The 14,299-nt window shown below is 36.9% G+C and overlaps 1 protein-coding gene across 1 annotated transcript; it reads left to right on the forward strand.

The window, feature by feature from the left end:
* Positions 1 to 8,979: 8,979 nt before the first annotated feature.
* Positions 8,980 to 14,221, forward strand: LOC139131437 (tumor necrosis factor receptor superfamily member 16-like). Its single transcript, XM_070697473.1, has 7 exons — positions 8,980 to 9,104; positions 9,911 to 10,036; positions 11,486 to 11,608; positions 12,191 to 12,366; positions 12,864 to 13,009; positions 13,211 to 13,402; positions 14,105 to 14,221. The coding sequence occupies exons 2-7, from the start codon at positions 9,962 to 9,964 to the stop codon at positions 14,212 to 14,214; spliced, it is 822 nt and encodes a 273-aa protein (XP_070553574.1). The 5' UTR covers positions 8,980 to 9,104; positions 9,911 to 9,961; the 3' UTR covers positions 14,215 to 14,221.
* Positions 14,222 to 14,299: the final 78 nt, after the last annotated feature.

The raw sequence follows: 14,299 nt of genomic DNA on the forward strand, positions 1-14,299 counted from the left end.
GTAACTACTGTTCAGATGACTACTGAGAAACAGTCAACAGATGCTACACGTGTGATTTTGTTAGAGTCAAACAGAACGACATATTCATCGACACACTCAGTAACAGCAAGTCATACAATATATGAAACATCAGGTAATAAGCTATTCCACCTTCAAACAATCGACTTTGATACCGTTCTACAAGGCAATGTGGTCTCTGCTCTTTAAGAACTCGGTTGACCGGGTGTATTTCTTCTTACTGAAGCGTTCATATGCCTGTGTCGGATAACTAATTAATGTTAACTTTCATGACGTCTTTGCGGAAAGAATATCGTAATTGCAAACAATCTCATTCCATGTATCTACAGAAATCAAAATCTTGACAAACTCATCGTATGCACAATTTGTACCGCTGTAGAGAAATAAAACACCTTACATTTTACAACACTATACAGATAATTCTTTTACGATTTTTGAATCGTTTTCAGATACAAGGGGAAGGAACATCCACCACATCCGCCACTTTGTTGCAACGACCCAAACTGTATTAGTATTGTTTTGTATATTATTTGTGCTTGTTCTGGTTTTGGTGTTCACACTCTTTATACACAAATATCGACAGAGTCTGATTATCAGACATAGGCAAAATGACCTGCAGTCAACGATATCTAGTGAAAAAGGTGGGTGTCATGTCTCTAAGATTTAAAATTGGCTAAAATGTCAGGAAAGGTCAGGAAAAGCTACGCAAGAAGACGTGAAACATATCATTAACAGATTTATTCAATATTCAAATATTGAGGTAAAATATTAAAGTGTGTTAACAATTTTGTGTTCTTGACTTTTTTCATGTCACAGAAAATGAGGTTTATCGTTCAAACGAATATCCATTTTATATTTCCATTTTCCATTTGTCATTTTACTACAAATTAACTGTTTCTGCCGGGCAGAACTTTATATTTCACATAATACTTGGCTGTGACTTTCTGTTAGGGCTTATAGTAAATTCTGAAAGTTATTTTGAATGAAAATATGCCGGAAATTCAAAACGTTTGTTGTATCGATCTCATTAAGCTTGCAATGATTGCAAAGATGTCCAACGAGGTTTTCACTGGTTACATTTTGTAGGAGTAGTGAATGGCGACCATCATGACACTGAAGAACTTCCGAGCCATGATCTCTATGAGGTAGATAATTCAACGAAACGTGAACAACATGTAGGCCCCCTAATAACAGAAAATGTACACAAGTGTAACAGGTATTTAGTACAGTGTATAAAAAAAATTCCATGATTTATATTGTCTTCGTTACATTTATGTCGCCAGATGTGAGGCATAAATAATCAAGGCAACGACGCTGATCTATATTCGTAAAGAATATTTTAACCAACTATACACAGATTTACAGCTTCAAAAAGACAAAATGACATTCAGTGACGATATGAGACATGCATGTATGCATGGCAAATTTGGGCAAGCTATTGCGATACTTGTGTTATCTTACAGCTTAAAGTCAAGATTACTTTATTGGGAAAGTGATGTTACAATATACGGCACTTGCATGACTTTAAATCACTGTGTATTATTGCAAGAAATAATTAACTATTAACTGCATTGTCTTAAACTAGGGTTGAAGAAGTCGCCGAAGAAAGGTTACGAAGTGAGGTTGTTACTGACATCAGCACTCCTGGGAGTCATGATAAAGCAACTTCACTTCCAGACAATAATGTCTGTGAAGTCATGAATGAGCAGCAACAGCACAAAAGCCCATCAAAGCTAAAGAAAAGAAGAAGCCTGTTTCGCTCTCTGTCTGCAGAATCCGACCCAGGAGAAAAAGACCATCTACTCAAACATGGAAGTGACGGTGACATGGTCCCTAAAGGCTTGGGTCAGCAAGGAATTGAGTATCAATCGGCTGAAAGTGAAACCACTGATGTGAATAATGTTGCATCCTGCAGGGGAGCAGTCCCTATTCAGACTGTTGGACACGGCGTTGATGATAAACATGGACATCGTGAGCAACAGCCGGAAGAACCAAAGGTAAGCAATAGCAGCTGAGTTAAATAATAACACATGAGAGCGAGGGCAATATCACAATTTATTGCCTGCCCAAGGGATGGTGGTCATGATCGAAATACTGATGATGCCCGAGCCGTAGGCGAGGGCATCATCAGTATTTCAATCATGACCACCAGCCCGAGGGCAGGCAAAAAATCGTGATATTGCACAGGGGCTTATGTGTTATTATTTTTATTACACCGAACAAGCAAACATGTAAAGAAACAAAAACACAAAGACTTCTTCGAGTACAGTTCGCCTTCTGAGTCCGGACCTCAGCGTAAAATGTTGTCAGTGCCGAGCCTAGGGTTGCCGCTAAAGTTTGCCGATCTCCTCGGTGGCGTATCCAAATTTGTTGCTTGCATAGTCGCTGAACACAGAAATTGCATTCCTTGTTGCCATTTTCGTTCGTTTGCTGTTTACTTGCATCAAAATATCGTCTAACTGTGCCGGTGACAGCTCTGCATGACGTATCGCAGCCATAAGTTGCGAACTGCAAAGTACAACAAGCGAACGACAATTTGTTTTGCGCAGAAAGGATGCGCAGTAAGTAAAATGACGTCATCCATGTAATATCAAATGCAGAGGGCATCATCAAGTTCGCAGAGGGCATCATCACATTCGCAGAGGGCATCATCACGTTCTTTTACATGTCACGTGAGTCGTGTTTAACCAATGGCAGTGCACGCTGAATGAGTGAGGTGTAATAATAAGCAATAGTAGCTGAGTAGATACTTCATACTGCCAACCATAACACCTGTTAAGTCATTATAACTTAAGGTACCATATTTGCGTCAAAGTCAATTTTTGTCACCTATATAGAAAATAACTCAGACATTGTTTTTCAGGTTCGAACAATTTTTTTCAGATTTTCCTAAAATTTTGATCAAAAAGCGTGGCCTATGAAAAATGCTGCTCATTTAGTCTAAAATAAAAAAGGATTACAGAAAAAATCTATATAAGAGGTAAAATGTTGCACAAAAACTTTGGCGGAAAATTACAGCATTCAAAGGGTTAATAATCAACACTTTAGAGTAACCTTTGTTTTTCTCTTCATATAAATACTTTAGTAAAAAATAGTGTCTTTTTCAATCTTTCAATGTGGCACAAGGGGTAAATTCACTGAATATTCTTTATCGACCCATGATTGTTACTCTGTAAAAATGTCAAAAACTATGACATAAGTCTACTCATAGACTTAGGTGCTGGTCTGCTACCTATGACTTAGCACAAAGAGCAAAATAATTAGAAGCAAAGGTAATTCAACGCAGATCTCTATATGGGCAAATGCTAATCTAGCTTGGTTTATAAATGCTAATCTAGCTTGGTTTATGCAGATGCAGATTAACGAAAACAGTATTAGGTGTAATAGTGACCAGGAATGGATAAGAAAACATGAAGAATCTCTAAACTTGGCAAAAGGTAATGATTGAATTTTGTCATTTCCTCACGGTAACCACAAGCTCATCGGAATGGAATATGATTAATGACATTTAGGATTTAGTGTATACAAATTAGGTATTACTAATCAAACTTCTACCAACAGAGGGTACCAGCAGGATTACCAGTACCATAAGTAATACGCGTAAGCTTAATCCTAATCTACTCTTGGAATTGACGTCGACCAAGTCATTACTGAACTTTGGGAACCACTTTCTACCAGAATCACAATGTATATTTACTGCCTCGTGCTTACAAGTATTTGTGTGTTAGCTGTATTATGTTTAGCATGAATATTTTGATTTGATTTGATTTTCTGACTGAACACTCAAGTAGAGTTTGACGAAGAACTTAGTTTTTATACCATTCTGTACTTACAGGAGACTCTTTCACACTAACCTAATAATTTAGTAATATCGCCTGAAATTCACTTTTGATTGGATCTTCGGATAAAAGGTGATTTTGTTTTCTTGATTGAACAGACATACCTATTTCTAAATTGCTTGATGATATGACCATGAGAGATAACGTCGTTGAAGCGTTGACTATGCCACCGAACAGAAAAACAGACAGTACACCCGTCAAGTACTATCAGGACTTGGCGATGTCCTTGGTATAAGTCATACCAAATCAAATATGTTTAAGGAAGCTCTTGACGTACTGGTATTTATAAACACCAGCATCAGTGGAAAGCGTGACATACTTACACTGATCCAACATCTCAGGAACATTGCAAGGTTTGATATTATTGACAAACTGTGCTCTTGGATTTCACGAAAACATGACTCATGTGTCACACTTCAAAGGCACACACCAAAGAACGCCTAAAACAGTTCACGTGTTTATTACTGTAGTTTGTGAGAAGTATGATTATACATATAATTATTCTCAATATTGCCTTTTTCTTCAGCGAAAGTCAACTCCAAATAATATCATGTGTTATCTTTATCTTTAGCACAGGCATTCGGATAAGTCGATCATGCACTCTGTGATATAAACTTGAACTGTATATTTCTTGTTCTGTTGTTTATTATTCTATGACTGAAATTATTCTTAACTGGCTATTAAGAGACCTTTTTCTTAGCTGAGTTTTAATGTTCTTCTTTACCTCAAGGATCGTTACTTGGTCATCTGTGTGAACATATAAGTGATTTTCGCCAAAGTTGAACCAGTTGCCAGTGTCTATCATATGCTTCAGGCCCATATCAGATTGTTAAATGACATATGTTAAGAATAATGGAGGCATGAAATGTTATTGGAAACTATATTATGCAAAACTGCTTGTCTACATCTTTTACCAGGAAAAGATTACCAATAACTTGAATCATTGCATTGCAGAATTTTATCTGAAGGGAAACAGTCGTTTGAACTGCGCCTGTGCGACTTTCTTGTTTACAAACAATGTATTTCGTGCACGATAGCTAGATGCAACTCATCATCACAGCTGCGACATTTAATTATACGATGTAGATTATGACAGATACGGTATGTTTTAACTTTCATCAATCACCATCGTACCTTAGATACAGTGTTTACATTTGTCGTACATGTCCCATGCGACCTTTGAGCACAGTTCAAACGACTGTATCCTTTTAACAGACTAAATCAGGTTATTACGATTTGGGAGGTCTCCAAAATCAAACATTGGCTCTTTCATTTACATTTCTTTCTGGAATGTTTTGGTTTTTTAACAGAAAACTTTGAATTTTGTCTAAATCCGAACTGAATAGTCTTAACTTTTCTTTTGCAAAACGTTGAGTCGTCTTGAGTACAGTTACGTTACGTGGAATTCGTGGCAGAAGTTCATCAGTCAACTTCAGAAAATGGTGAAAGAAAACGTGTTTGTTATTATTGTGTATACACTTACACATGCGATGTGTATTATCTTTCCATTGTGCAGCCCCTCATTTGTAAACACCACCTTTTCTTAGTGCATTATGTATGTCAGTTATGTAACCGATTTTGTTTATAGTTAGTTCATTTGCTTGATAATTTGACATAATAAAGCAAATTAAACTGTTCGCAAAAAGTGTATTGTGGGCAAGCATATTTGAAATCTTTCGAAGTTATTTGAAAAAATGCTTGAGAAGACTGTAGGCATGATAAACAAAGTCGTGACAAGGTAAAAAGAGAATTTCAGTCTTCTGGGAATTTTCTGTCAGTTTGGAGATCACACTTTGCCCAAGACTATGAGAAGATGCTTTCATGCGATAGCTAATTTCAATCTGCTTTCAGGAATGAAGCTCAAACTAAAAGGAAAATGATGATGTCACTGACGAAATGTCATTCAATGTCAGCGGTTATGTTAAACATCTTAGAATACTCGACCAATAGATTGCTATAGGTCGTGATAACATATCTGGACTTATTCTCAATATTGCTTTCAAATTGTTAAGCACAGTTGAATATGCTTCGTTCATCACATATCAGATCCAAATAATCTTGCAAATTACGTAATTTAACTTTTGTAGCATTTGAATAAGTCGATCATACACTCTTTGATATTAACTTAAACTGCATGTATTTCTCACTCATTGCTTACTTTACTGACGTCCTACTTCTAACTTACCGCAAATAGGAGTTTGCTATGTGGAATGTAACATATGTTTTGTCATGTCTTAAGGGATCGTTACTTTGTCCTCTTTGCCCTTCACACCGCAGATGTGATAAATCTCAGGGTGTGATATTTGCCGATTGTCGTGCAAAAATCGTTAGGGCTATGTTTTAAGGTGGCAATAACCATTTGAGCTCCAAAGTCGATTTTTGCCGCCTTTAAAAAATATACCCAAGCAATTTTTTTTCAGAATTTTGCCAGAATTTTTATAAAAAACTGCAATGCTGAAATTTAATGTCCATTTGGTTTAAAATTATCAAAAAAGTTACAGAAAAATTCATAAAAATTTGTTAAATGTTGCAAGAAAATTTTGGAGGGAAAAATTACAGTACTCAAAGGGTTAAGAGAATGGAGGCACGAATTGATCATGGAAATTTGGTTTTTATTTTGCAAAAGCCTTGCCTGGATATTTTCTAAAGGTAAAACCATCATTGACTTTAATGCGGAATTTTCTGTGAACAGAGTAAATCACGTAAAAAGATTGGGAGTTCTCGTGAAACAAATCCTTAAGATTTTCAGTCTCATTTCTTTGCTATAATATTTGTGTTTTTTAAACGCAATACTCAGAATTTTATCCAAGTCCATGCTGAATGAACCCCCATCGTTTCCGACATAAGAAACAGTCTTGGTTACACTTTCGGAATCCATGGCAAAACTCTGGCAACTCCAATGTATCCCACACTGGCAACTCCATGCACCTGTGGTATATTGCAAAACATAATCGAGAACCTCGGTGTGCTTGCCTCGATCACACTATACATACAGTTATCATATCGTGAGTAGATTCAATGTGCTCAATGAAAAATGTGCATGCCAAGGTAAGGTCGATGGAATTCGGACGTCGAGTCTCACCCAGTCAGCTAGCCCAGCTTAGGCTGCGTTCACAAATAATGATGGGGGGCCTGGAGAATCGCGATTGAAATCTGGGTTTTTTCTAGATCCCCCCTCAATACCCTAAAAAATTCAAATGCCCCCTCTATATGATCAAAATTTTTCAAGTCCCCCAAACTATCACAAGCCCGCATATTTGTAAAGGATGTATGCGCAGAAAAAATAAACACGTATTGCGCCGTTCCGCTCGCAGGTGTTCAACACTACCTGTTATTAGCAGTTTGTAAAGTAATATTCCTAAGGCAAGTTCTTAAATTGATTCATTTTAAACGCATCGGTGAACTTTTTGGATTTATCGGTCTAAGCCAACTTGAGTTAATCCAACTCTGGCCAGGTCAATTGCTCCTGCCGAAGAGCACACAAAATGACGATCATGAGAGAGTAGGCAAATTGTGAATTCTGGCTAATTGCCACATTGTAAAAAAACTGAGCACAGTGACCTACCAAAAATTTGTTTCAAAAGTACAAGACATATATGAATTAGATGCTACTCAAAATTGACAATACTGGAAGGTTAAAATATTCCATCAGATAAATGTTTTAATCTCTGAAATTTTGGGTGTAATAATGGCAAATTTAGTCCCATATTTTTTCATTTAGTCTTTACTATTCAAAGTTTTACTTTTGTATTATTTTATGACAAGAATGTGAAAATTTAGAAAATCAAGCGTGTTGATCCCATTTTTTTTCTTTATTTGATGATATTTGATGATAGTCATATGCCGGAATTCAAACATTCCGACAATTTTTATTAAAGTCTCCTTGTCTTCCATGTGTTACTCTGAGACTCTGGCCTGATCTTTTGTACAAGTATGTTTCACTGTCATGAGCGTCATTTGACCCAAACTCTTTCTTCAACTACCATGTACATCAGGGTCAGAGCTATCTCTGTCACTGCTTAGGTGTGCAGTGGACAGTGACACTGCAGTAGCAGGGCTGTACCTCATAGTGACACTGCCCGTAGGGAGTAGCTGATGATGATGATTTTGGCAATATTTTTTTCAGTTTAAACAACTGTGTTCTTGTTCTACTCCCCACAGCATGTTGAACTGTCCAGTATTCAGCTTGCTGTCACAGCCTGTGTATGTATAGCCTACCATGCATTTTTATTACTGACAACTGGCTGTCAGTCTGGACTATAATTAAATTATCACCTAATATTTATATATACAGGCTTTGTCGACGAACTGAATATTGTGTGTTTGAGCATGCTGTAGGGATGCAGCAAGAAACTGTAGTTGATATATTGCACAGAAATATTGCAAAAATCATCAACATTTGCAGCTTCTGCCCTGTTACTAGGCTCAAGTTTGCTTTTTTACAACAAATCACACGTTTAGATTTTTTAGAGATAAACGTAATGAAATATGGCAAAATGGTTCTAGATTTTTAAAATTATTACTAACAATACAACAATCGGATGACATAAATATGGTATTCGTTTTTCATTGAATTACCTACAAAAACTTGGAGTTGGAAAATATACAACATAAAACTGAGGGAAAAAATTTTCAAGTCCCCCCTACAGGTAGATCAAAATTTTCAAGTTCCCGCCCCTACTACCCCAAATATTTTCGAATCCCTCTGAATTGCAACAACCCCCTCCCCTAATCATTTTTTTGTGAACGCAGCCTTACCGTGCTGTGTGTTCCAGGCGCTATGGAGGCCGTATAACGACGGGAACAAACAGCACGGGACGCTCGGCTACACAGTCAACTATATAGGCTGGGTTTGTAAAAATTACAAACTACCTCAAAAGAGGACCTCAAAAGAGGGATAAAACTGCAGCAAGTGTAAATGAATACAAGCGGGAAATACAATACTTGTGAAGATAAAAACTGCAATAGTTAAAACAAATACAGTAAAATACTAACCGACCAGCGGGAAATAAAACACTTGCAAAGTGTTTTATACTCCTGCAGGTAGGCGATAGTTTGCACGACTTGTAAACAAAGGGGCGGAGGCACTGACCGATGACGTCATTCCAATTGTTCATAAAGTTGGAAATCCCCATGCGAAAACGAGGCTGTTTGGCAGGGGCAATATAACTTGCTGTCGTTACGTGTTTTTGACGAATATACGAATTCCTATACAAATTCGTTCACTGGAAAAATTCTCGATCACAGGTGAGTATTTTACCATATTTTCTGTATCGTAGTAGAAATGACCATTAAAATAAGTCTACACACATCATGCGTAACGACAGTTGTGGTCACTGCGACAGCGCTGACTTGGACCCGGAAATAGCGTGTAGTGGAGGGACCGTGGCGGTAGCCATGTTCATTTGCTGAGCAAGTGGTTCAGTTTTACCTCCATGTTTTTAATCAGAGACAGAATGTAACCTCCATGGCTCGCAATTACACATTGTAAGTGCTAGAATATACATGTTCGGGCAGGGTCGTTCTTGATCCCTTTTCGGCGCTGCGGACGACATTCTACTGGCCATCTGCAGGCTCGTACACAACTCGCTCGCCGTCTGTCATACAGCGGAGACCGTTCATACACGCAAGAGCCAGCATGGTTTCATTAAACGAAAAGTAAAATTGTGCTTTGCGCTATTAAGTGCTGCCTCGATAGTTTTCATGTTAAACCATAGACCCTGAGGCCTCGAGTCTATGGTATAACCACAGTCACCTGTGTTCTATTGTTGTGCGCCTCATAGCGGAATACATGTAGAACACAGGTGACTGGTGATGGGTACAACCAGTCCACAGTCCTTCCACTAGGACTGTGGTACAACATGGAAGTCTGTCCACCGTGCCATGGGTAGTATCTGGTATAAATATTATTAGTATATTCGATGTCTTTGAGACTTTTACAAAACGACGACTAAAATATAATATCTGGCCATTGAGGGAAAAACGAGAAAAAAAATTATATCATTTTTGTTCGGGCTTATAATATTAGTAACAATTAATTATGTAATTTACAGGTATTCACCAAGTTTCAAGGCCGATTTGTGTATTCTGTGACGTCAGTGCCGATGACGTATCCACCTGCCATCAAGGTTTATCAAGGATTCTTATTGTCATTACTTCTGGCTGGGATTTTCACAAAGGTAATACTAATTTGACCATGCATATTTGATAATAAAGTGCAAGTAATGCTAACTTTGGTTGATTTTTTCGCTATTTTAGTTTTTGATGTCAAGGAAAAAAAAAAAAAAAAAAAAAGATGTTAAATTCTTGTTCTTCTCCACAAAGCATACGTTGAAATACACAGTATTTAGCCCGTCAACCCAAACTGTATATGTGTAAACTGTGTTGCTATTGTTGACAAGTGAATTATCTGGTCTGGACTAGTATAGAATTACAGGATTAACAGTGCATTTTTCACGTATAGATGTAATGTTGACAAGCTAAATAGTGGATATTTCAACATTTTCATGAGAGTAGAATGAGAACTTTCAATTGGCATATGAAATAAAAATAGTGAAAAAATCATGAAAGGTTAGCATTACTGGCCCTTCTGACCAGTAATTATAATTTTTGATAATTATTTTGCCATATTTGTTTTGAATGTCAGCCATAATTCCTTGTTATTATTCCCCAAGGAATGTTAATATACACAGTTTTCATCTTGTCAAGTCAGTGTATGTGTGCAATCTACATTGTCATTGTTGAAAGTGAATTCTAGTCTAGACAAGAATTAAAATGTAAACAATAACAATGTGTTTTACTCATATAGATGCTACGTTGACAAGCTTAATGGTGGCATTGTTTCAACATTCTTCTGGGAGTAGAATAAGAAGTTGCGGTTGACATATAAAATAAAAATAAAGGAAAAAATCATCAAAAGTTAGCATTACTGGTCCTTTGATCATTATCATACAGTACGTTTTCAAAGGATAATCACTTATTTTCAAGACTCATCAAATTGCAAGACCACAGCTCTCTAAGCTGATGGACCGGATTATTTTTATCTTAATTCATAGATGCCTGAATTAGCAGCAAAAGTAATTCCAACCAAAGAGAAACCGATAAAAACCTCTTCATTTAATAACGCATCCTGTGTCATTCTCAATGAGTGAATGTTTCAAAATTTGATATTTTGATATAATTTAATGTATCATACCAGTATATGAAAGGCATAAAAACAGAAATCTGCAGACTTGAAAATAATGGGCTAAATTCGCAATATAGCATTGTTTGAACACACATGAGCTCTCATCTGGAGAAAATCCCTTGTTTGACATTCCTCGCCAGAATTTAAAATAATATGGTGACAATAAGCAAGCTGGGTGACGGGTATACAGTGAGATTTTGACCAGTTCACTTCATGCACTCTGGCTTGTGCGTATTTGTTGTGGACTGCAAAAATCTCAGAGTTACCCTTTACCGAGCTGGTTAATCCTCTTTCTACCAGGCTCCATAGACAAAGCACAGAAATAAACACAACTTGGGAGAAAGAGGATTGCTTAAATATGGTTTTCATCAAAAGTACAGCAGGACTACTCTGTGAAATTAAGCATTGTATATTTGTTCTAAACATTACCTTTGATATCTAGATACAGTCTGTCACTACCCCTCAAAGATGTAGCGATGATGGAGATTATAAACAGTACTGGGATGAGGTCGGGGGAACGTGCAAGCACTGCAACAAATGCAATGCTGGATTTGGTCTGAATAAAGTATGTAGTTTATATTGAATTTTTTGTGACACCTATGGGCTACTAGTACTACTGATACAACATAGATATCTGGGATGATGTTCTATCCGTGTAGTTGTAACAGTTCTTTATGTTTTTATCCTAAATGCTGTTGCTGTCATGATCATCCCTATCCATTCCATGTTTTATTTGTAATGTACTATAAATATACTCCCAGTCCCTGCCAGTGCTTGTCAAGTATTAGATAAATAATTAGAATATACATACTACTTATATTTTGTATTCTCATAAAGAGTATCTCTCATCGCTGTTTCTCTGGTATACATTAACGTATTTCAGTTGTCACAGTTTGTAATTTAACCGTTATTAGTTCATTCTCCAAATCTTATGAATCCTCAAACATTCTGGCAAAATATCACAATATGTAGTTTCAAGAATTCAAAACCCCAAAAGAATCTCTGAATTATCCTCGGTGTTGCTCATTTAGTGGTTTAGTCCTGTTCCTACAGAACATTAGTTCACTTCAAGTCACATTTCTATGTTTCTATGTAATACAGTTCCTTCATAGATGTGTTTCTTTTACTTTTGTGTCATTCTCTTTAGCTGTGTGGTGATGGAGAGGGCAAAGGTACCATTTGCGTGGATTGTCCTGCCAGCTATTTCTCCGATGACTGGAATCATGACGTTTGCAAGAAATGTCGAATCTGCGAGAATGTAGAAAGTGTCTACAAAGAATGCACTGCAAAGCATGACAGGGAATGTGGAAAATGCAAAGATGGGTATGTGCATTTTTGTTATTAAATTCATAACTGTGATATTCTACAAATGTAAGCTTCTCTTGCTCTGAAATCGTTTTGAATACCCAAGTCGTCATGTTTGCGCAAGCTCTGTTTGCATACAGGCTTTATCGTAATTACTTGTTGAGCAACCTGATTGTCATCAATATAAGGTTGTTGAATGTACGAAGAAAGCAAAAGCACTAAACTTGAGAAATCATGATAATTACAACTATGAAAGCAAATACGTTAAAAACGAGTTTTTCAAACTTTGTTTGTATGTTGCTATTGTTGCTGATATTTTAGCTTTAACACTAGGGAGGGACCCATAATGACAAAATTAGAGTTTACATCACAGTTTTCCTTGTCATGAATTGGTAATAGGATCTTATACAATATGGTGGACTGTAAGGTTTGTTTACCCATAATGCTATAGTCGCACCTTTACCAGTAACTGAGCATACAGAGTGAAATTGTTTATGATCTTTTCTATCCTCTAGTTTTTACAAACACATTCATGGCACGTGTGAGCCGTGTGAGCAAGAACCGGAAAGGCCAGAGTGTAACGGGATCCCAGTGACAGAACCAACCATGAACATTACCATTCCCAAGCCAAAGAGAATTCCATTGATTGTCAATGAACAAGGTAGGAATTAAAAATCCTCAAATCATGCCTTTTATCTTTAAATTCCGTTGCCGCACTCTGTAGATACATGTCTGTCAATTTCACTTCAGAAGACAGTAATTTTTGATCTGCAGTGTTTTTGTCAATATTTATTATTATGATGATGACAGGAAAAATTTTTAGAAAAGTCATTTACACTGTATTTACATCTATCACTGACAGGGACGAATGAAGACCAAAGTGGTGACAGCACAGGTGGACTCCTAGTGGCAGCCATTGTGTTACCGATAATTGCCACAATACTGATCATCATTCTGCTACTTATTGTCATCTACATGTCAAGAAGGAAAAAAAAGCAGCCGAGAGCCAACAAAGGAAGGCAGGGCAGGAAAGATGGAAGAAAACGCATTGGTAGTAAGTAATATGTAATTACATGTACAACGCAACATGGTCTTTCTAAACAAATATGAATCAAATCTGTCTTCGCTTGTCCACACAGTTTTAGCAGGTAAAGAATTAATATTTTTTCAGATATTGGATACTGGCAGTCTGAGTAATTAATGTTTAGTGTGGTATATACCAGTATACTATTGCAAAAAAGGGAGGTATTGCTTTGTGGAGGATGACTGTTAAACATTGGCTGAAGTACTTGTAATATGAATAAATCAGTTGAGGGAGCTTACAATTGGATACTGTTATTGGTGCTGGTGCTTATCATGTCTGCCATGTGCACTGACTAAAACATATGTAATGTTCAAGGCATTGAATGTTGTGTGAATATTTTTAGAGCATAATTGCTCACATATATTTTCATATGTATAGGGATATGTCAAAGTAAACATTTAAAAAATTGACTCTCATCACCATGGTAGCAATGATCATCGTGTCAAAGGTTCATTATCAACAGCAGTTTCACTGAAATTTGTCAAATGTTGACATAGAACGTCAGAGAAATTGTATGTCACCTTAAGACTTTATTCATGCATGTAGTTAGGAGTGGTGATTGTGGACCTGTGTACAGGGAATTTGGGTGAACAGGTGACAAATTTTACCCAGAATGAGAAATTTTTCAGTGTATACTTCTTGTGTAATGTGTTTCCTCTATCAAATGCATAGGTGATGGAGGCCCAAACGAGGCATATCAGTCCACACCAGAAATGCAAAGACACACATTAAATACAGATCCGGAAGTAACACAGTTGATTCAGAGATCTGTAGAATGGTAAGTTAAATAAATATGCTGTAGAGGACATCTTCAGAGCAAGAAGTTGGTTTTGTTCAGTAACACACAGTTGACAAAGACAGCCTCTG

Source organism: Ptychodera flava, chromosome 4 (genome assembly GCF_041260155.1).
Source record: "Ptychodera flava strain L36383 chromosome 4, AS_Pfla_20210202, whole genome shotgun sequence".
Taxonomy (NCBI): domain Eukaryota; kingdom Metazoa; phylum Hemichordata; class Enteropneusta; family Ptychoderidae; genus Ptychodera; species Ptychodera flava.

Excerpts from the sequence above, each read along its gene's own strand:
- LOC139131437 (XM_070697473.1), top strand. The coding sequence starts at position 9,962 with ATGACGTATCCACCTGCCATCAAGGTTTATCAAGGATTCTTATTGTCA. Across the intron at positions 13,010-13,210 it reads ATTGATTGTCAATGAACAAG|GGACGAATGAAGACCAAAGT; the intron begins GTAGGAATTAAA and ends TATCACTGACAG. Across the intron at positions 13,403-14,104 it reads TGGAAGAAAACGCATTGGTA|GTGATGGAGGCCCAAACGAG; the intron begins GTAAGTAATATG and ends TCAAATGCATAG.